The sequence below is a fragment of the Cornus florida genome, unplaced genomic scaffold (assembly GCF_030987335.1).
Source record: "Cornus florida cultivar Cherokee Brave unplaced genomic scaffold, ASM3098733v1 CherokeeBrave_3.0.0_Hap2_Chr11, whole genome shotgun sequence".
Classification (NCBI taxonomy): domain Eukaryota; kingdom Viridiplantae; phylum Streptophyta; class Magnoliopsida; order Cornales; family Cornaceae; genus Cornus; species Cornus florida.
Genome location: NW_026775581.1, coordinates 73967295 through 73990441, shown reverse-complemented (window position 1 = coordinate 73990441; position 23147 = coordinate 73967295). Strand labels below are relative to the sequence as shown.

Sequence of the window (23147 nt, the reverse complement as noted above, 5' to 3'; positions counted from 1 at the left end):
CTGGCCTAAGCTCCATTTGTTACAAACTCATGGTCAAAGCTTTTTATACATTCAACAGGCCAACACGGTAAGGGCATTGTTCAAGCTGGTATTGTCTCTGAATTGATGGTGATGTGAGACCGAACTAGTACTCGGTTTGATCCGTATAAATGTAATTAGTGGTACATTTTTAAACAATGAGTCAAGAGATCAGGAGTGTGAATATACATATATAACTAGAGTGATTGAAGTACTTGAATAATATTGATACCAGGTTGGGATCAGTACGTTGCTGCTGGTAAATGGCATATTGGTGACATACAACATTCTGAAGTTACAGATATACAATACTATAAACATATATGGAACATTTTATTGTGTATTGCAATTGAAATATTCTATCTATAGGTTTCTCATTTTGAAACTCTGCTACTATCCATTGATCAGATGAACGCTTTGTTATAGCGATGGAAGACATGGGAGATTGAAGCGGAAAGCGAAAGGTACAAGACACAGATGAACGCTTTAGGGCAACCGGTATCGGTTGGTGATGCACAATTTTTTTTTGCCAGCGGGATGACGTGGTTACCTGCAGTATTTGACTGTTATAAAATGAAGTGGGCCCACACTTTTGGTATAGCCATCCCTATCCCCTAGACACAGTTGGCAGCCTGCAAACATTTTTTGTGTGGGACCTACTTTATTGCCGGAGTCACACAAATCCTAGCTAAATTGATTGCATGGCTGGCCAAAATTCGTCATAACTTCTTACACAAAATGTTGGATATAAAAAATAAAATAAATTAAAGGTTGATTATGAAGTTTAAAGGAGATGTTAAATTAGAGGTATTGAAGAATTTTTTTTTGTTACAATACGCAACTTAAACTATCACCGAATGAATTTTAAATAACTTTTTACACTTTGTTATTTAAAATGGATACATACATATAAATTCTCAAATTCATCAAGCTATAGTTCTTATACAATTGAATACAATAAATCCATTCTTTCAGTCCAAAGGAACCTAAAACTAGTAGTATAAAGAGTCGCCTAAGGCAAAATTAGCAGATTTTTCCAATCAGTAAAAAATCAACTCATTCAAAAAACGAAAACCAGACTGGTTTCAATAAAATTGCTATAAAATTATTGTGAATTAAAACCATTTTAGGTGTTTAGTGATACATTTACATATGTAAAATACTTTTGACAACTTCTTAATTTGTTTGGCTAATATTATTGTTTAAAGCATTTCTATTTCTAATTTTACACTAATATCCTTTAATAGAGTGTCACATCGAATGTGATTCTTGTTTCTGATTTCTAATGATTCTTCTCTAAATCATATATATATATATATATATTTGTGTGTGTGTGTGTATTTCAAACAAGAATCTAGTTTAAATGCTAAATGAATTCAATATAGAATTAACCCTTACCCTCCATCGAAAAAAGAGAAAATAAAATAAAATCTATCGACTTATAAATGATCAAATTACCCTGATAGCCAAAAGAAATTACTAAATAACTTAGTAAAACTGATATAATTACTATAGATGGTCTGATATTGAAAAAACAGAATCTCCTCTAGATGGAAGAAGGTGCTCTTTGAAAGGTAATTTTGTCCCACCAAATGAAGATAAAGAATGGAGTTCTCCCTTTCAAATTCTAAAAATAAACCCCAAAACAAAAGATGAAATTGTCTTTATAAGAAATAAAAAGAGATAAAATTATTTAAGAAAAACAGTTACTTGAAATATATTTTAACCTCATTCAAAAATTTTACTGAGTTAAAATGAAAAACTATTAAAATTACTTTTTATGGTTACCAAATACATCTAAAAACAAAATTTTAAAATAAAAATATTTTTAATGATTTAATAGGTATCAGTAGACTGTCAATTTTGGAGGTAAGTAAAGTTGAAAATTAAACACATGTTTTTTTTTAAGGTTGTGTTTGGATGTTTCTGAGTTTGAAAGAGGTGTGGTGGAGGAAAGTTGGTGTAAGTTTTTGATGAAATAGTGGATCATTTAATGATCACTTATGAGAGAGGAGCTATGAAGATGTGGAAGTTATCTCCCATGTGGATTCATATTAACCCTCAAAGGTCTGTTTCATGGCTTGAATGGTGGAAGAAAATTAGTAGCAAGTGGGAATATGCCTTCATTGCTTGGTGACCTGTGGAAGTCAGAAATGATTTGTTTTTGAAATAAATAGTCAGAAATTATTTTTTAAAATTGATTAATGACAGGGAAAAAAATATTTAAAATATTATTGCAATGTGAGAATTGTTTGTGGAAGTTCATACGAGTATTTGTAACGAATTTAAAATTAGATATAGTATTGAGGAGAGTTGTACACCTAACATAAACAAGCATATGTAAAAATTCTAAAATTAAATATATTATTGAATAAGCATGCTAGTGGTCTAGTGTTAATATTTACTAAAACACTTAAGTTATTTGGTAGTGCTGTATATCCACTCATTTATATCTCTTTCATTTTTCATCCAGATCTAATGTGGGACAAGTACCCCTTGTAACATTCTTTCCCATCTGAACGGATGCCTCCGGGCCAGCCGCTTCGCATGACACCGGATTAAGGACTGGATCTTTGCCTATTTACCCAAAAGCTTAAGTTATTGGAGAGTGTTGCGTGCATACCCTCCTATTTATACCCCCTTTATTTCTTATCGGGATCCAATGTGGGACAAGTACTCCTTGTAACACTTAACGGTATCAAATTCTTACTTTTCAAAGGGTGGTCAAGGGGTTCGAGCCTCAATGAAGATGTGCGTGTGTGAGTACCTACTAAGAATAACTAAATAAATTATTGAATAGAGTTGTTCACATGCTCCGTGAAAAAAAAAATTATTCACCAAATAAATCTTCATTGTAGGATTACATTAACCTTCCACCTGCCTGAATTAATGAAAATTTTAAAAATGACTAAGTTACTTTTTCCTTTTATTAAAACACCTTAATAACCTTATAACAAAAATACCATGAAATGTCATTAAAATGCGAAGTATCAATTTTCATACCAATTTATAATATTTAAATTTTATAAATTTTATTTTTATTAATGACATTTGATTAGGTACTTTTTTTTCAAAAAAAATAAAAATAAAATTAGTTAAGATAGTATTTACAAGATGAGAAAAAAAGAAGAGGATATTACAGTCATTTGGTTTGATATATTTGTTTTTATTAAATTAGATACGGGTATAAAATATATTTTACACTTTTAAAAGAAGTTAAAGTGATAAAGATCCAACGTTTGAAACATAAACTGTTTTTTGAATTACCCATTAAAAACTGACAATTAATTACCCATTATATTTTTCTATAGTGCAAAACATTTCTGTATTATTGAAATAAAAAATTAACTATAATAATAATAATAAAAAGAGAAGAATTAGCAAATAAATAAAGTAATGGGTTTGGTGGGTCTATTAATGGTGGGGTAGGTTCCGTCCACACAAGAAAAAGAGCACATGGTTCTTATAGTCTAGGTGATGCGGCCGGGGTGGTCATTAAACGGTGACGTTTCAGTCAAACAGCCGTTGATATTGGACCGATTCAAAAAAAGAATTCATCCAACGGCTGGGATTTTTCAATCCATTGTCCAATCAGTGGGACTGCATTTCCTTTTTCAGCTCTATCGATCTCAAAATTAAGATTACTCCTCCCTCTCTCTCAATCAAACCTCTCTCTCAATCAAACCTCTCTCTTTTCTTGTGTGGAAAGGAGAAGAAGAAGAAGAAGAAGAAGAAGAAAAAGGTAGAGAATGGAAATTCTTTCAACCCAATTAAGTTCAATCAATAATATTAATAATTTTCTTGGACCTTTTTATTATTAATTTTTTTTTTTTTTTTTTTAAAGTTTAATTTTCTTTGGTTTGTTTGTCTGTGCTTGTTTTGTTTAACATGTTTTTAATCCATTTTTTAGTTTCTGGACAAAATTCTTGAATGAAAAGTCAATCAATTTGATTAATAAATTAAGCATAATATATTCTTGATTAAATTGTATACTAATTTTTTTTTTGGCTTTTGCTCTGATGAAGTGGGGAGAGAGAGGAGCAAGTGGACTAGTTGTTCTTCATATATATATTTATATATAATTCTGTTTGATTTGTTGGAAATTATGGGTTAGAGGTCTTCATTCTTCTGCTTTTTGACGCTTAAATTGCGGGTAAGAGTTTCTTTATAAATAGAAGGTGGAAAGTTTGTTTGTGAATCATTCAAACAAGCAAAAGCTTCTTTACTAAATAAAAGGCAAAGAAAGAACCATCTTTTTGGGTTAAAAATTATGGGTCTTTGGCCATGTGGGTCTTTTCTACTCCTTAGTTTGCTTTGTCCACCTCCTCACCTCACTTTTCAATTTTTAAGATGACCAGATAATCTGGTTTTCTATCTGGGTGATTGGTCTAATGTTTGATGGCTACAAATACAAGTATTGACCTATTTCTTGTGTTTCTATTGTCTTTTGCTGATCTTAGAGACCCTTTTAATGAAATTTGGTTATCTTAATGTTTTTCATAGGTGAGAGTTTCTTTGATTTTTTAATTTTTTCGAGTTGAATTTCAAACAAATATTTGATAATTGAATTATATCAAAGCCTTCTAATCAGAGGGGTATTAGCCTTTATTTTTATTTTTTATTTTTTTTTTTTTTTTTTGTGATGAAATTGATTATAGCCTTTTAAAGTCGTATATATACAGAGAGAGAGACATCTATATATCTTGATTTAGTTTTCATAGCTAGGAAAATGGTTTCATTACGGTTTTTTACCTTATTTGGAAACCTTTGATTAAGTGCTTGCGTGCTGCCTGATTATATATTTGGTCTTGTGTCATTCTATAAATTAGATGGTATTGATTAAAACAGATACATTATATAGAAAGTTCAGTCAAATTGTAGATTGGAGAAAAGATACTTCTGAATTATATTGTAATATGGGATTTAGCCCGAATAATACTGTTTGTTTTGAAACATGAAGATCAGAGTATTACATTTTAACTTATTTGCTTGTCTGCTGCTTAATGCTTATTTTCTTATTTTCTTTTTTATTATTTGGACTGAATTCGTTGATCTGGTGGAATGTTATGTGTCTCTTGGTGATGCCATAGGCTTTTGGATTGATGAAGCATCAATTTGTTTAGTTCAAACTCCTTATAGTTAATGCTCTCAATTATTGTTATTGCATTGGGAGTAGGAGGTGGTTTCTACGGCATATGTGGTCTCTGTTTATTCTTAAAGCTGGATATTAGTATTCATGGGTAACCTTTCACTATGTTTTTCAGAAAATCGAATCTGCCTAAACTGTTGTAATGACAATTAAGGTGGTCTAATTTCTTCAAACCTTTATTATTGCTTATATTCTTGGATTGAGCAGTGGGGATGAAGCCCTCCTGAAATGGAGCTAAACGTTGATATTTTAGCAAACTTTATAAAAGAAAATCTAATGAGTGGTAGGTTTTTTGCATAACATTGAATGGAAGATTTCGAATTGGTTGTCATTGAGCTTTATATATGTCAATATTTCGAATTGGTTATCATTGAGCTATATATATGTATTATTGTCAATATTCCAAGAGTTGGCGACCATTTCAAGGTTGGAAAATATAAAATTCTTTATGCGAATTAAGCTTAGTGATAGTCATGACTTGAAGGTATGACGTTTGGTTTTAATGTCAAAGAAGTGGTTTACCACACTTTGTTTTATGATCCATACTTTCAAGTCAGTCTAGCATCAGGATTCCAAATGAAAACTCTGCGTGTGTGTGTGTGTGTGTATATTGTGACGCAACTGAACATTACAGTGCTATTATGGTCTACAGACAACCTAATTGAGGGAAGGGAAGAGAGGAGAAGAAAATTTTTTAGATGTCCTCTTATCCAAGGTTTTGTTCACTTATTAGGAAATAAAGAAGAGAAATTGAGTAATTAATTGAGAAATATATTTCTGCTGTCCTGTTAAAACCCTCATGTCAAAAGTGAGGTGATTTGGAGTCATCTGGGGAGAAGTACAACATTTTAGATGTGAGGTACAATAAATTAAGGATATAAATTGGGGTCCCATACTTCCCTTTCCTCCCTCTCCATTTCTTCTCCATGAAGAAACAGATGATTTTTTAAAAATCTTCTCTCTTCTTTCCTTCTCCTTTGTTTTGCCAATTATCTCTTCTTTTCTTTGTTGAGATAAGAAATTAAGCCAAACATTTAGTGTTTATTGGTTCTCCTAGTTTATACTTGTAATTACTAATTACTTTCCTAATATAAGTAGTCTACATTATCATGTTTGTTCTTTGTTATGACTTATGTGCAACAAAAATGAGATACGTGAGGATTTCATTATCCCAGCGACATACGACCTTCTGCAATAATGTTTCCTTTTTCTATCTCCTCTTGAAGATCAAGCAGTTCAAAGTACCTGTCCACTGTTCTCTGCATAAATATATATATTTTTTCCTTTCATGGCAAGAATGTTAGGGGTTAGGGGTTAGTGGGGAGTGGGGATGTGAAGGCTCGAAGCCGGGCTCCCAAGGACAACGGTGAGCAACCCACTTGGGCTACGAAGGCGTTCGCCTCTGTATGAAAGTTCACCTCCTTATTTAGCTTCAAGTTTTATCATATTTTTAGCATCTGTCCCTTAACTATTATCCATTTCTTTATTTTTAATACTTCTTACAAGTTCTCTATGTCTGTATGCTCTCAAAGTAGCCTTGCTTTCCCACTTCGCTTTATATTCTTGTGAGGGGAAAGTTTAGAATATTTAATTGTCTAAAACTATGTAGATCCATGAATGGATGTAGATTTTGCAGTTTCTCCTTGTCAAAAAAACACTTTTCAATGTTTTATTAGAAAAATAAATTTCTGGGCTTTTGAGAAGTTAATTATTATGGTTATTGGTTTGATTTTCATCATATTCCCATTCCATGGGTTGTACTTGGAAGTGCAAAATACATAGGCACATGGTATTTCTTCAGTATAAAAAACGTGTATTCAGCTTCAGTTATATATTATTGACAAATGTGTATTCGGCTTAAGTAGTAGATTATTGACCAAACTTGTTAAAGGTCCTGACAAGGAGTGTCTTATTTTTGTTACAGAATAAAAGGTATACACCTCTATATATGGATGAGTACTCTGGTAAAAGAGCCGTTGGTGGGATTGCTATCCCTAGAAAGAGATCTGGTCTTGTTTTGAGAGATGCAGTTGACAATAGGGATCAAAATGCTCAATTTTGCAACCGACTTGGATGCAATGGCAGACTTAACTACGGAAAAGGTACTCAAATTGAATGTTCTGAGAAGGCCAAATCTTCAAGGTCTTGTATTCATTCTTCAAGTGACAAGGAAATAATTGAAGGTTCCTCTAGGGGTTCCTCCATGGTGACCAGCACAAGAAAATCATTCCAGGAATTTCACAGAAAGCGATTTTCTCAACTACAACCAGATTCATCAGAAACTAGTACCGTTCAGGATGAGCCAGAAGTCTCAGAACTTATTCCCTCGTCAGAAAAGGTTCAGACTGGGTTTCAGTGCAGATTAAAAGATGCGGAGTCTGGCAAAGTTGGAATGACGGAAGTGGGGAGCTCCAGTATAGCATCAGAGAGTAGATCCCAGAAGACATTTCAGCAAAAATCTAGATTGGCAGACCTAGATACCCAATTGGGTTCCTCTGTTCCCTTGGCATCTAAAAGAACCTTTTATGGGGCAAGAAATGGTGCCAGTGCAAGCAGGTATGGTTTGAAAAATTTAAAATGCAATTCAGTATCTGATGTCCTTCCATCAGGTTCTTCATCATCAGATCCAAAACTTAGTAGAAGAAAGGATATGGTAAAGAAGAGAAATCCTGAAGGAGAAACCAGTTATTCTGATAGAGGGAAAAAGATGAGTGGATCATCATCAGGACTTGTTTCCATGTCTACCAATGGTATCACCTTTTCTGATTCAAGACGAGCCAGAAATTTCCCTTCTAGCAGGGATAATGGTGTTGCATCTGTTAGGACTCGGAGGTCAATAGATGGTAACAATAGGATGATGCTTTCTAATCAAGGAAATGAAAATAATGCATCACTGACTCGGTCACCTGTTGGGATGCCACAAATGCCTCAGCCTGAAATCGCTATTGGCTCAAATGATGCTAGTTCATCACATCAGTTTTCAGCAGAAGCTTCTTCAAGTTATTCGAATTCTTATAACCGTCCTAGTGCTGGTGGTAGCAATGTACCGAGTATGATGCCAATTGATGTTGGAGAACATGGCATTACCCTTTCTTCAATGAATCATGATAGCTTGCGGCGATATAACATGGATGGAATTACTGAGGTATTTTGTCTATATTATATGTCAATTTACATTCTACACTGGTGCACAGACGGGGAGTTCAAGAGGAAACTTTATTTATTGTATTTTGAAGTTTTATGTTTTGTTGTACTGTCCAGGTACTATTGGCGCTTGAGAGAATTGAACAAGATGAAGAGCTAACATATGAGGTATTAAGTAGTTGAATTCTTCTCTTCTTTAGACTATCTCCAGATTGAATGTTTGTTCATTAATTCTTCTTCTTTTTCCTGCAGCAATTACTTACTTTGGAGACAAATTTATTACTTGGCAGCCTTAGCTTCTATGATCAGCATAGAGACATGAGACTGGATATTGATAACATGTCATACGAGGTTTGTTATTATTTTAGAGTATACATCTCAGTACTTAAGTAATTGTTTCCTGAATATTTCTGTCACAGACTTAGTTGTATTCCTCCTTTATTTTTTCTATTTTTTTGGTGAGCAATTCTTATTATTATTGGCATTTCTTCTAAAAGAATATATACTTGAATAACAATTTATCTTTATTTTTTTACATTAGACCGTACACTTACGAAAACTATATTATCTCATATGTTTCTAAGTATATTATCTTCAGCTGTTTTTATCTTACAATATTTTGCTGCTGCATTAGGAATTATTAGCTCTAGAGGAGAAGATGGGTACTGTGAGCACAGCACTATCAGAAGAAGCATTATCCAGATGTCTTAGGAGAAGCATCTATCAGCCTACACCTCCAGTGGAAAGAACAACGGGATGCAGTGGGGATGATGATACCAAATGCAGTATTTGCCAGGTATTCTTCGTATAACTACAAATATTTCTCAATAATCGGTGGCTTGTCTCTAATTCAGCTGCAAGTCTGCAACTGTTACTAGAATTGAACAGAGCTTACATTTGGTGGGTGTCAAACATAATCAAAACCAATGTCTAGCTGCCCGATTTTAATCTAATTCAACAGAACCAAGCCCAAGCAGTTTTCTGTTTGCAGGTTGGTTGGGTTTGATACTGTAAAGAACCAAGTTTGAGTTCTTCATCCCAAATAACCATGTACATTGTACAAGTTGAGTTCATGACTTGGATGTATCTAGCTCGACTCTTTGTAAACCCATCTAAGTTCATTTCAATCCTCTGTTGTTGACCTACAACAAATCCAATGTCATACTGAAAGGTATTTCTGGGCCAGTCGGATTTCAGTTTGCGATTGATCCTAGTCGTGACCTAGCTATATCTGCTGCAAGTACAATGTGTTTTGGTTTTGGAGAGCCAAACTGCTCCAAATTGATTCTCATTGTTGCAATACAATCAATTATATGTATATACATATGGACCAAAACATTGGTTCCCCACCCCCAATGATCCCAGAAACAGGTTCTTATATTCTTCAGCTTAGAATTAACCCACTCGGAGTATAACATCCATGGAGACGTTGCTTTTGCAGCCATCCAATCACAACCTACTGCCCGATTTGATTATATAGATTTATGGGATATTTTGCAGGAAGAATATGCATTTGGAGATGAAGTGGGGAGGTTGGGATGTGAGCATGCATTTCATATGGTCTGCGTACACCAGTGGCTGCAGCTGAAGAATTGGTGCCCAATCTGCAAGGCTTCAGCAACACCCTCACAATCATCCTTGAAAGTGTAGTTCATATATACTGAATCAGATATGTGGCAGTATTCTGTACAAATTACGGGGGCCTCTTCAATTTATCTTTTTTATTTTTATTTTTTATTTTTTATTTTATTTTTATTTTTTTAGGTGTGCATAAAATATCGGTTTCATTCAATCCACTAATAAACCCGGGCTGTTCGCTTTGTGGTTGGAACTACATAATGATTTGCGTAGTACACTGAATAAAAAAAATTTAACAAATAGCTGCCTGTTCAGTTCATTGGAATATGCCTTTTCATTTTTTTATGTGTTTTGTTTTGTTTTGTTTTTGTATTTGTATTTGTTTTATGATCTGGATGGTTAAAAGTTTTGTGATAGTATTTCATCCTTAACCACCCATATGTAAATGTGAAGATATTACCACTTGAGCTAGAAGCTCAATGCTATATTTCTTCATAAGCTGATGAGAGATTTGTCCCCTAGCCCTATCCGTTGTACTTGTGATGATTTCGCACATTGAAATTTGTCAAAGGAGAGCAGCCAGAAGAACCCAATCTGGGCTTCAAATTAAATTCAAATCGGATGTTGGTAACAAATTAGCTATGTTTCTGAATGTGTTATTGTACTACTAGTGTTTCAAGTTGCCATCACAGATTCACAGTTGTTCAATTTATGATGATGAGAAAAAAATCTCATTTACAGGAAGAATCCGCTTCTCTTTGTATCCATTTTTGCTCCTGCGTAAAGCTGGGCTACAATGTTTTATGTTTGGCAAAAACGAAAGCACATTGCTCCTAGACCTTTTAATGAGCATTTTTCAGGCATAATCAAGGATTTTGCGGAAAATCGAGCCTTTGGTTATTTGATAAAAATTTATATGGATGATAGATGTTATTCGGTTAAAGACTAAAGTTACTAATTCAAGGAGTACAAACACTTTTTATGAATGTGCCGTATAATTACGCACTCTATGTTTGGAACACTTGTTGATACATTTTGAACACTTAATTAATACATCCTACAGTCTCCCATAACAATTTTGAAAACAATACAAAGTTTAAAATGTCTATCCAATTGGTATTAATTAGATATCAAAACATGTAATAGTTACAAGGTGGGAGAATAGTAGCACCACATTTTTGTCAATCTGGTTTTGGTTTTTTTTTTTTTTTTTAATAAAAAATATAACTGGCTTTTTACAACAAATATTAAAAATATTTTCGTAACAATTTGAAGAGTATATTTATTGTAAAAGCTAAATAAATAAATAATTAAAAAAAAAAACCTTATTAGAATAGTGTGGAGCATATTTCACCTCTACCAAACTGGGCCAGTCAAACTTGTTACACAGATATAACTACCTTTAATTATGATGCCAAGTAAGCGTGTTAAACCTTAATTAGAAAGAAGTTAGGAACTCATCCTAAGAAAAAGAGTGTTGTCCTTTAAATGATTTGATGCTTTGCTTCTCTGATTTTCGATCAACTGCTTTTTCCAATTGCTATGAATAACAGTATTTCGACATTGGCCGACAATTTTGAATTGCTCTACCCTTTTTGTCCTTTTACTTAATTGGTTTGAATTTGATTCGTTGCAAAACCCATTTTGATCATCATATTGCTCAATCTTTCACAATTTTGCAAAACCCTTTTGGCAAGGTATGTCCAAAGACTTCTGAAAATTCCCGTTAACCCTTTTTGTCTTGCACTTGGTTTTAATTTGATTACTTGCAAAACCCACTTTGCTTTGATTTCAGAAAATGACCCATCTCTTTCTTCTTTTAGGTATTGCTTTGATTTCAGAAACGATCGATGGAGGTTGTTGGGATCCTTCTTGGGCCGATCATTGAGGTGTTGCTTGACAAATTGGTCTCTGGTTCAGTGTCAAACTATGCCCGTCGAGAGGGAATCGATCGTCAGTTGAAGAAATTGGAGAAAATGTTGCCGGATATTCGGGCTGTTCTCGCCAACGCTGAGGAGAAGCAAACCACAGATGATCGAGTCAAATCGTGGATGGAGGATCTCACTGACTTGGCTTATGATTTGGATGATTTGCTCGACGATTTCGCTACTCAAACTTTGCGATGCGAGCTGATTATGGCAGAATCTGAAGCTAGCAGCAGTACTAGTAAGGTACGAAAGCTCATCCCAAATTCCCAATTTGTTGCTCATGCTTCACTCCTCCTAGTGCTGTTAGGCTTGGTAGCAGTATGATGGCTAAAGTAGAGGAACTCATCACCAGATTAGAAGATATTGAAACCCGGAAGAATATTCTGGATTTGAAAGAGAATGTTGGAGGGATTAGGTTTAACACAGTAAGAAAAAGGCGGGAAACGACTTCTTTGGTAGACAAATGTGATGTTTATGGCAGGGAAGAAGATAAAAAGGCTATAGTTGAGGAGTAGTTGAGGGAGGAAGCTAGTGTTGACAAAGTTTGTGTCATTCCCATTGTGGGCATGGGTGGTATTGGTAAAACAACTCTAGCTCAGTTGGTCTATGATGACGAACGTTTAGAGGGTCCTTTTGATATGAAGGCATGGGTTTGTGTTTCTGATGATTTTGATGTTCTTAGAATGACAAGGAGAATTCTTGAGGCGGTCACTTCGAAAACTCATGAGTTGGAAGCTCTGAATATGCTTCAACAAAAACTAAAGGATAACCAGAATTATGAAGAATGGGATTTCCCTTTATGCATGGGGCACCTGGGAGCAAAATTATTGTCACCACTCGCCTTGGAAAGGTTGCAAAAATTACATCAACTATGCGTCCTTCCCTGGCTTACCCTCTAAATGAGCTGTCGAAAGATGAATGTCTCTCTTTATTTGCTCATCATGCACTTGGGAGAGCAAACTTTGATGCACATCCACATCTGAAAGGAATTGGTGAAGAAATAGTGAATAAATGTAAAGGCTTGCCTTTGGCAGCAAAAACACTAGGAGGCCTCTTGCACAATGAATCACGACAAAGAGAGTGGGAGAATATATTGAATAGCAAGATATGGGATTTATCCCAACAAAGAAGTAGTATTCTTCCAGCTCTTAGATTGAGCTATCATCATCTCCTCTCTCATTTAAAGGAGTGTTTTGCTTACTGTACAATATTTCCAAAAGACTGAATTTGACAAAGATGAGCTAATTCTGTTATGGATGGGGGTAGGTCTGCTGCAGCTATCAAAAGAAAAGAAACGGATGGAAGATTTTGGCGAGGAATGTTTTGATGATCTATTATCAAGGTGGTTTTTCTAAGAATCAGGTTGTAGTAAATCACGGTTTGTAATGCATTACCTTCTAAATGATCTAGCTCTACATGTTGTTGGGGATATATGCTAGATAAGTTGGAGGGTGATAACCAATTTGAAATTCTTAATTAGCTCGGCACTTGTCATATATTCGTCAACATTTTGAAGTACTTCAGAAGTTCATGCCTCTTTGTAAAGTGCAACATTTGCGAACTTTTCTACCATTGTCGGGTACTAGAGGAGGCTACTTGGCAAACAAGGTTTTGCTTGATATATTCCCAAAGTTACAATGTTTAAGGGTGCTGTCTTTTTCTGGTTATTCCGTAACCGAGCTACCGGACTCAATTGGTGATTTGAAACATTTAAGGTATTTTAATTTATCTAGGACTTCAATCAATCAGTTACCTGAATCTGTAAGTAATCTTTACAATTTACCAACACTATTATTGCACAGTTGCCAAAAACTTTGTATGTTGCCCTTAAACATTGAAAATTTAATTAAACTATGTCATCTTGACGTTAGTGATACTGTGCAATTATGAGAGATCCCCTCAGGGATGGTAGATTGACGAATTTACAAACAATGTCAAAGTTCGTTGTGGGCAAAAATGATAGGCTAGGAGTAAAAGAATTAAGAAATCAGAGGCTTTTACGGGGGAGTATTTCTATTACAGAGTTGCAAAATATTATGGATCTTCGAGATGCAAATGAGGCAAATTTGAGGGTTAAGCAGGACCTTGATGAATTGGAGCTGGTGTGGTGTAGTGACTTCAATGGTTTTCGAAATGAAAACCTTGAAATGAATGTACTTGACAAGCTATAATCTCACAAAAACATGAAAAAGACTTAAAATTGAGTTCTACGGAGGCACAAAATTTCCAAGGTGGATAGGTGATCCATCATTCTCTAAAATGGTGAACCTGGAAGGTTGTAGAAAATGCAAATGTTTACCACCACTGGGGCAACTACCCATACTGAAAGAGCTGCACATTCGAGGCATGCATGAAGTACAAAATTTGGGGGCTGAGGTCTGTGGGGATTGTTTTACTTTTCCATCACTGGAGACACTGATATTTGAGGACATGCCAGCATGGGAAGAATGGTTTTCTTCTCTTTCAATTGGTGTTGAAGAAGCTGGAAGACAATTCCCTTGCCTCCATGAGCTCACAATACGTTGTTGTCCCAAGTTGATTAAAGTGTCACGAGGTGGTGCTGGACAGTATTGTTGATCTAACTACACTAACCTGGTTGACAGTTGACAATGTTGTAGGGCTATCTTACCTTGGGGAAGCAGTGGTGCAGTCCTTTGGAGCACTGGAAGTCTTGAGTTCAGAGAATGCGACCAACTGATGGCTTTGTGGCAAAATGGTGGGGGGATTACACAGAAAAATAATCTTGTCCATCTACAGAGTTTGACCGTTGCGTCGTGCCCCAAACTTGTTTCCTTTGGAGATGAATTAAATGATGAAGGGCTACCTTGCATTAATCTTCAGGAATTGAACAAAGAAGATTGTGTGAATTTTGAGAAGTTGCCAAATGAGCTGAATAACCTCATGTCTCTCACATCTTTGAAGATTATTGGGTGTCCAAAACTTGTGCAGTTTCCAAAGACAGGTGTCCCACCCACACTTTGAAGACTTGGGATAGAGAACTGCAATGCGCTGAAGTCCCTACCTGACGGCATCTCGAGTGTTGAAGAGCTGAATATTGCAAGTTGTTCATCATTGAGGTGCTGGCCCACTGAAACATTACCCACTGCGCTTAAGAAGCATACTGATGATTGCATGAATTTGGAGTACTTCTCAAACGTTTCCGAGACAACAATAATGCTACAGCAGCAGCAACAGGAGGAGGAGGAGGAGGACTTTAACAACATTAATATAAGTATGCTTTCACTTGAAGAGTTACACATCTGGAATTGGCTAAAGGTTGGAATGTTATTTGGGGTTGGGGGTTGCGTAAATAATAATAATTTCGCTATTCTCCGTGAACTGTGGATACAAAGTTGCGATGGTCTGGAATCCTTGTCCTTCCGAGAAAGAGGCTTACCCAACCTCAGATCACTTAATATCTGGAATTGCATGAATCTCCGATCCTTGCTTGCGACCAACCAGATTCTTCAAAGCCTTGAATTCCTTGATATACAAGATTGTCAAAGTCTGGAGTCCTTCTCGGAAAGTGGAAGCTGTTTGTCTCCCCCCAACCTCCGATCGCTTGTAATCTGAAATTGCTCAATGTTGGAAACGGGGGCATACTTTGGATACGGTTTGGAATAGATTCCGCTAATAATTTTTTACGGATCTCTAGATGAGCGCGTTTCTTTCCGCAAGGAAATGAATGTGGTATATTTATTTTCTCAAATCCGTTTCCGGGTGAATGAGAAATTAGCTCCAAAGTGTAGTGTTTTGATAAGCTTAAATGGGTATGCAAAATGTGGGAAGTGTTTGTCCCACATGGAAAAAATGTTGAAACTAATTGAAATTTAAATAAGCTAAATTTGGGCTTGGGCTTGGGCTTGGGCTTAGGCCTAATTATAAAGTCCAATTATTCTTTTTACTAAATGGAATATTAGATTGAGCCTTTAATTTTGGGCTGGGCTTATTTAAATGGGTGGTTAGTTTTTGAATTTAAATTAAAAGTTAGTTTTTTTCCAAAGGGTTGCATCTATTTCTAAATGGTTGCATCTATTTTTCAAAGAGTTGCATCTGTTTCTAAAGGGTTGCAACTCAAAACCAACAGACATAACTATTCATGTGAACCATTGCAACCTATTGGAGTGGATGTGTCTATTGGTGAACAGACACCATGTGAACCATTACAACCTATTGGAGTGGATGTGTCTATTGGTGAATAGACACCATGTGAACCATTGCAACCAATTGGAGTGGATGTGTCCAGTGTGAAGAGACACATATAAATGGTTGTGTCCAATGATGAAGAGACACACCCAATCTGTAAAGGCACCTTACTTAAAAACTACTTTTTAGTTTTTTCCAAAGGGTTGCACCCAATTCGAAAAGGCACCTTGTTACCTATAAATACCCCCCTTTGGATCATTTGTAAATCATTCATTTTCATTATCTTTTATCTCCCTCTCTAGACTTGAACCCAACCCAAGTGTGGTCAAACCATAGGTTAAGTACGCGGTCCAAGCCACTTAGACCTTAATCCAATTTCATCGAGCCATATTAAGATTAGTCCGAACTATTTGGTTCGGATTGCACCCAATTCAGTATTTATATAGTATAGATGCATTTTTGAGTCAGAGAGAGTATTACACGGAGGAGGTTCGCCGTATCCACGAGTTTGTAGTGCTGCTACTGGTGGATGTAGACCATTGTATCCTGGGAGATAGACGCCACTGAGTTCGTTAGCACCATAGCGGGACGAATCTGTCTTAAGGACATAGTATCCAATACTAGCCTCGGTCTAGGTTCTTTATTTATTATTATTATTTTATTACTTTATTTTGTATATTTAATTAAATATAGAATTGCATATGCCTAATTATAAAGTCCAATTATTCTTTTTACTAAATGGAATCTTAGATTGAGCCTTTAATTTTGGGCTGGGCTTATTTAAATGGGTGGTTAGTTTTTGAATTTAAATTAAAAGTTAGTTTTTTTCCAAAGGGTTGCATCTATTTCTAAATGGTTGCATCTATTTTTCAAAGAGTTGCATCTGTTTCTAAAGGGTTGCAACTCAAAACCAACAGACATAACTATTCATGTGAACCATTGCAACCTATTGGAGTGGATGTGTCTATTGGTGAACAGACACCATGTGAACCATTGCAACCAATTAGAGTAGATGTGTCCAGTGTGAAGAGACACATATAAATGGTTGTGTCCAATGATGAAGAGACACACCCAATCTGTAAAGGCACCTTACTTAAAAACTACTTTTTAGTTTTTTCCAAAGGGTTGCACTCAATCCGAAAAGGCACCTTGTTACCTATAAATACCCCCATTTGTATCATTTGCAAATCATTTATTTTCATTATCTTTTATCTCCCTCTCTAGACTTAAACCCAACCCAAGTGGGTTCAAACCATAGGTTAAGTGGTCCAAGCCACTTAGACCTTAATCCAATTTCATCGAGCCATATTAAGATTAGTCCGAACCATTTGGTTCGGATTGCACCCAATTCGGTATTTATATAGTATAGATGCATTTTTGAGTCAGAGAGAGTATTACACGGAGGAGGTTCGCCGTATCCACGAGTTTGTAGTGCTGCTACTGGTGGATGTAAACCGTTGTATCCTGGGAGATAGACGCCACTGAGTTCGTTAGCACCACAGCAGGGTGAATCTGTCTTAAGGACATAGTATTTAATACTAGCCTCGGTCCAGGTTCTTTATTTATTATTATTATTTTATTACTTTATTTTGCATATTTAATTAAATATAGAATTACATATTTAATTAATGATTTCTTAGCATATTGTTAATTATCTCATGACATATTAGTATAAGATTTGTTATATCTTAAATGTCACATGAAGCATATATTTACCAACAATCAATTCTGAGGTCTTTGTCATTTTTTGATCATATTCTTCAAAGCCTAGAATCCTTCAATATATGTGGTTGTCCAGGTCTTGAGACGTCCTTATGTCAAGGGAATTGGAATTTGCCCCACAACCTAATTAAACTTTCTATTGGTAATTGCGGGAAAGTACTCAAGTCGTTGTCAGAGTGGGGTCTGCGCAGACTCACCTCTCTTCGACGGTTCTCTATTCAATGTGGATATCCAGAACTGGTCTCTTTTCCTTTTTTTGAAGAAGAAGATGACTACAATGACAATGACAAGTACTATCTACTTCCCGTAACTCTAAGTGAATTATGTATCGAATGTCTGCCGGATCTGGAATCCATTTCATTAAAGGGCCTCCAAAATCTGATCTCTCTTCAACACACACACACACACACACACACACACACACACACACACACATATATCCAGGAATGCCCTAAGTTCGATCCTTGCCAAATGAAGGCCTGCCTTCCACGCTTCAAAGCTTTCAGACTGATAAATGTCCACTTCTTAAAGAAAGATGCTTGGAGGATGGAGGTGATTACTGGCCAACATTGCCCACATCCCCTTCGTTGGAATATAACCCAATTACCTTTTTCTTTGGGGTGAATGGTGAGCTTGTCGGCCCAAATGTATAATCCCTAATGGGCAAATTCCGTTTGTTTTTGTTTCTGTGAGGTAATAAAACATAGTTTTTAATTTTTTACAGATTCATGGCTCTTCTCTTCATTTAATATGCTCATATGTAATTCATGCATTGAATTTCCTGCTCATTACATGTGCATTAATATGAAACAACAAACCTTTAATGTATCATTTATTATATGGGAGCATGATGTCACACCCCGCTACCAAGAGGTTATGCCACGCAGGCGCCACGCAGACGCCCAGCAGACGATGACATGGAGCCTGCATGGACTGGAGCTTTCTAGACTTCTCTACACAAGTATGGAACTTTCTGGAATTCTCTAGATTAGTGTGGAGTTGTCTAGCCTTTTCTAGACTTGTCTAGAGTTGTATAGAGTTCTCTAGAATTCTCTAGACTTGTCTTGTACATAGTAGATAGTTCTAGAATTGTGTAGATATTTCTGGAGGATTCTAGACACTAAATCTAGGCCACACATTTGTACACATCTAGAATGTTCTTGTAAGGCCAAAGGCCTATAAATAGGGGGTGGGAGTTCATTTGCTCCTCACCAAGCAACCAAGTTGTAATCTCTCCTCTCAAGCAATACAAGTTCTATACATTTCCAAACTCTCTTGCTCACTTGCCTAACCTCTTCCTACACACCCAAGTAAGCAAAACACTTGTCTAGCCTTAGTCTTCACTAAGCTAGCACACTCGGGTAGGCTGACTTAGCGCTTCAAGGGGGCTTGAAAGTGTCTAAGGCCGCACGGTAGCTTGAAAAGGTTCAAGTCCGTGACAGTTGGTATCAGAGCTAAGGTCGTGAGGCGCCACACCTTGTGTGGAGGAAGCTATGGCGGAGCTATCAGACGTGACTGGCACCCAAGAGGAGACTCTACGTGGAAGGGAAACAAATCCCCCTCTAGGCGGAGTGAGGATGAGGGCTAGGTCGAAGGACATCATGGCGGGCTTAGAGGCACGTGTGGCAAAGATGGAGGGGTCCATAGCCAACGTGTTGGAGCAGCTTGAGGATGCTTACCAGCGCATGGATGGGGTGGAGTCGGAGGACGTTGAGGTCCAAAATGCTGTCAAAGGGTCACTCAATGCCCTAAGTGGTGACTTTCGGCAGGAGCTCCAAGCACTTCGAGAACTTATGTTGGGGGAGTTTGCCACCCTACGTGGCTATGTTGATCAGGAGCTTGGCACTTTACGCGAGCAAATGGAGGAAATGCGAGCAGTCTGGACATTGTGCAAACGGGCGGTGGCGTCCGGCACAGCTACTACGGGGGTAGTAGCACCCCGGGTTGATATTCCCAAGCCTAAGTGCTATGGTGGGAACCGGGTAGCGAGGGAGTTGGAGAACTTCCTCTTCAGCATGGAGCAATACTTTGAGGCTACGGGCATGACCGATGAGACCATCAAGATACGCACGGTGACCCACTACCTCACCGACCATGCCATGCTATGGTGGAGGAAAAAGTATGGTGACATAGGTAAAGATACGGTCTCTATTGATACTTGGGCTGATTTCATTAGGGAAATTAAGAAGCATTTCTATCCTAAGAATGCCGAGGATGAAGCTAGGGGCAGACTCCGAAGGCTAAAACAAGTTGGGTCGATTTGGGACTATGTGAAGGAATTCACTAACTTGACTCTTGAGATCCCGGATCTATCCGACAAGGACTCTCTTTTCTTCTTCATGGATGGATTGCAGTTGTGGGGTAAGACGGAGTTGAGGCGGCGCAACGTGCAAGACCTTGCCACAGCTATTGCAGAGGCGGAGTCCTTTATTGATTTCAGCTCCAAGAAGGAACCCTCGTCCAAGCCAAAAGACAAAGACAAGGACAAGGGGAGGTATGCCGGCAAAGGTGGGGGAGACAAGGGCGCTACACCCCACAAGGATTGGTCCCGTAAGCCAGGTGGTGGCCATAGAGGCAAAGAGGGAAGGGAGAACAAGGAAGGAGCACCCAAGCCTAAGGGTTCTTGCTTCATATGTGATGGACCACATTGGGTACGAGATTGCCCAAAGCGGAAGACCCTCAATGCCATGACGAGCCGCTATGAAGAGCAACAACAGGAAGAGGCGCAGATGGGTTCACTGCAAATCCTTAATGCCATCAAGGCTAAAACTGAAGTCCTTAAGGCTAAAACTGAAGTCCTTAAGGCGGCGGCTAAAGGGCTAATGTTCATGGAGGCGAGCATCAATGGGAGACCCACACGTGCTTTAGTGGACACGGGTGCATCCCACAACTTTGTGAGCCTTGACGAGGCCAAGAGGTTGGGCCTCAAGTATAGCAAAGAAGGGGGCTCCATGAAGGCAGTTAACTCGGTGGCAAAGGCTATACATGGCATGGCACACGGCGTCCAAGCATGCATTGGCGAGTGGGGTGGCCACATAGACCTATCGGTGGTACCCATGGACGACTTCAAACTAGTCCTTGGGTTGGAATTCTTAGACAAGGTGAGAGCCTTCCCCATTCCTTTTGCTAACACTATGTGTATTATGGAAGGCAACACAGCATGCATGGTGCCGGTGGAGCGAGGCGCCAAGTTGGAAGCCCAAGCTTTGTCAGCTATGCAGTTCAAGAAGGGCTTCAAGAAGGGAGAGACTAGCTACCTTGCTACGTTACTTGAGACACCCGAAGATGAGCTAGTCCCTTCCCCACAAGAAGAGGTGCCTAAGGAGATACGAGCCGTGCTAGACGAGTACACGGATGTGATGCCTAAGGAGCTGCCCAAGAAGCTTCCACCTAGGAGGGAGGTGGATCATAAGATTGAGCTGGAACCGGGTTCTAAACCCCCTGCTTTGGTGCCTTACCGGATGGCACCCTCAGAGTTGGAGGAGTTGCGGAGGCAACTTAAGGAACTGTTAGATGCGGGCTATATTCGACCATCAAAGGCCCCATATGGCGCACCAGTGTTGTTCCAGAGGAAGAAGGTCGGGTCCTTGCGCATGTGCATCGACTACCGGGCGCTCAACAAGGTGACTATCAAAAACAAGTACCCCATTCCTCTCATTGCCGATCTTTTTGATCAGCTTGGTGGAGCACGCTACTTCACTAAGCTTGACTTGCGCTCGGGGTACTACCAGGTGCGGATAGCAGACGGGGATGAGCCTAAGACTACGCGTGTGACGAGGTATGGCTCTTATGAGTTTCTTGTTATGCCGTTTGGCCTCACCAATGCACCTGTTACTTTCTGTACTTTGATGAACAAGCTCTTCTATCCCTACTTGGATCGCTTTGTGGTGGTGTACTTGGATGATATTGTTGTGTTAGCACCACTCTAGAGGAGCACCTGCAGCACTTGAGGGCGGTCTTCCAGGTCCTACGGGAGAACGACCTCTATGTGAAGACTGAGAAATGCTCATTTGCCCAAGAGGAGGTGTTGTTCCTAGGGCATAAGATACGGGATGGCAAGCTGATGATGGATGAGGCAAAGGTGAGGGCCATTCAAGAGTGGGAGCCGCCCACTAAGGTGACAGAGCTACGCTCATTTCTTGGGCTTGTCAACTACTACCGCCGCTTTATCAAGGGTTACTCGGCGAGAGCAGCCCCATTGACAGACCTTCTCAAGAAGGCGCGTGCTTGGAGTTGGACAGAGTTATGCCAGGGGGCATTTGATGACTTGAAGAGGGCAGTTACGGAGGAGCCGGTACTTAGCTTGCCCGACCACTCCAAGCCATATGAGGTGCACACGGATGCATCAGATTTCGCTATTGGGGGCGTGTTGATGCAGGAAGAACACCCCATAGCTTATGAGAGCCGCAAGCTTAATAACACCGAGCGGCGCTATACTGTGCAAGAGAAAGAAATGACGGCGGTCAGCCATTGCCTACGTACTTGGAGGCACTATTTGCTCGGGGCACAATTTGTGATTAAGACGGATAATGTTGCCACCAGCTACTTCCAGACACAGAAGAAGCTTAGCCCCAAGCAAGCTCGATGGCAGGACTTCCTAGCAGAGTTCACTTATCATTTTGAATACAAGCCGGGCAAGGCCAATGTCGTGGCAGATGCGCTTAGTCGCAAGGCCGAGCTCGCAGCTATTAGTCGGTCCCAGCACTCTCTTGTGGAGCGAATCAAAGAGGGGTTGCAGCATGACCCTCTAGCCAAAAGCCTTATTCAGCTAGCTAAGGAAGGGAAGACTCGGCGCTTTTGGCTAAGGGATGATTTACTTCTCACTACAGGGGACCGACTCTTTGTGCCCAGGTGGGGCAACTTGCGGAAGGAGCTAATACGGGAGTGCTATGACACCAAATGGGCTGGTCACCCAGGTATGCGGCGCACACTAGCACTCCTAGAAGATTCTTACTATTGGCCTCGGATGCGTGATGATGTGGAGACATATGTGAGGACTTGTCTTGTGTGCCAACAAGACAAGATTGAGCAACAACATCCTGCAGGCCTATTGGAGCCACTGCCTATTCCAGAGAGACCATGAGAGAGCGTCTCTATGGATTTCATCACTTGCTTGCCCAAGTCAGAGGGTTGCGGGAGCATTATAGTGGTGGTAGATCGGTTCAGTAAGTATGCCACCTTCATACCCGCACCAACAGATTACACAGCAGAGAGGGCAGTGGAGTTGTTTGTTGACCATGTGGTCAAGCTTTGGGGAGTTCCACAAAACATTGTCAGTTACAGAGACCCGCGCTTTACGGGTAGATTTTGGACGGGGCTCTTTAAGAAGATGGGGACGGATCTCAACTTCTCTACGAGTTTCCACCCCCAATCAGATGGGCAGATGGAGCGCATCAACGCTCTCCTGGAGCTTTATTTAAGGCACTATGTGAGTGCCAACCAGTGAGATTGGGCCAAACTCC

At 38.6% G+C, this 23147-nt stretch overlaps 4 protein-coding genes across 6 annotated transcripts; all 4 read left to right on the top strand.

The window, feature by feature from the left end:
- Positions 1-3637: 3637 nt before the first annotated feature.
- LOC132283980 (uncharacterized) lies at positions 3638-10234 on the top strand. 3 transcript variants are annotated; one of them, XM_059786040.1, is made up of 6 exons: positions 3638-3760; positions 7092-8312; positions 8429-8479; positions 8564-8662; positions 8946-9107; positions 9812-10234. In XM_059786040.1, exons 2-6 carry the CDS (start codon positions 7116-7118, stop codon positions 9959-9961), a joined length of 1659 nt encoding a protein of 552 aa, XP_059642023.1. In that variant the 5' UTR covers positions 3638-3760; positions 7092-7115; the 3' UTR covers positions 9962-10234. The 3 variants fall into 3 exon arrangements, with proteins under 3 accessions (XP_059642023.1, XP_059642025.1, XP_059642024.1); XM_059786041.1 differs by lacking the exon at positions 3638-3760 and adding an exon at positions 4030-4171; XM_059786042.1 differs by lacking the exon at positions 9812-10234 and having other exon boundaries at positions 8956-9078.
- Positions 10235-11739: 1505 nt separating this feature from the next.
- LOC132281299 (putative disease resistance RPP13-like protein 1) lies at positions 11740-12141 on the top strand. The gene has a single exon (XM_059783015.1). The coding sequence runs from the start codon at positions 11740-11742 to the stop codon at positions 12139-12141; it is 402 nt and encodes a 133-aa protein (XP_059638998.1).
- A 242-nt stretch (positions 12142-12383) lies between these two features.
- On the top strand, positions 12384-13988 carry LOC132281298 (putative disease resistance RPP13-like protein 1). Its single transcript, XM_059783014.1, has 2 exons — positions 12384-12667; positions 13721-13988. The coding sequence occupies exons 1-2, from the start codon at positions 12384-12386 to the stop codon at positions 13986-13988; spliced, it is 552 nt and encodes a 183-aa protein (XP_059638997.1).
- A 5190-nt stretch (positions 13989-19178) lies between these two features.
- LOC132281297 (uncharacterized) lies at positions 19179-21614 on the top strand. Its single transcript, XM_059783013.1, has one exon. The coding sequence runs from the start codon at positions 19179-19181 to the stop codon at positions 21612-21614; it is 2436 nt and encodes an 811-aa protein (XP_059638996.1).
- Positions 21615-23147: the final 1533 nt, after the last annotated feature.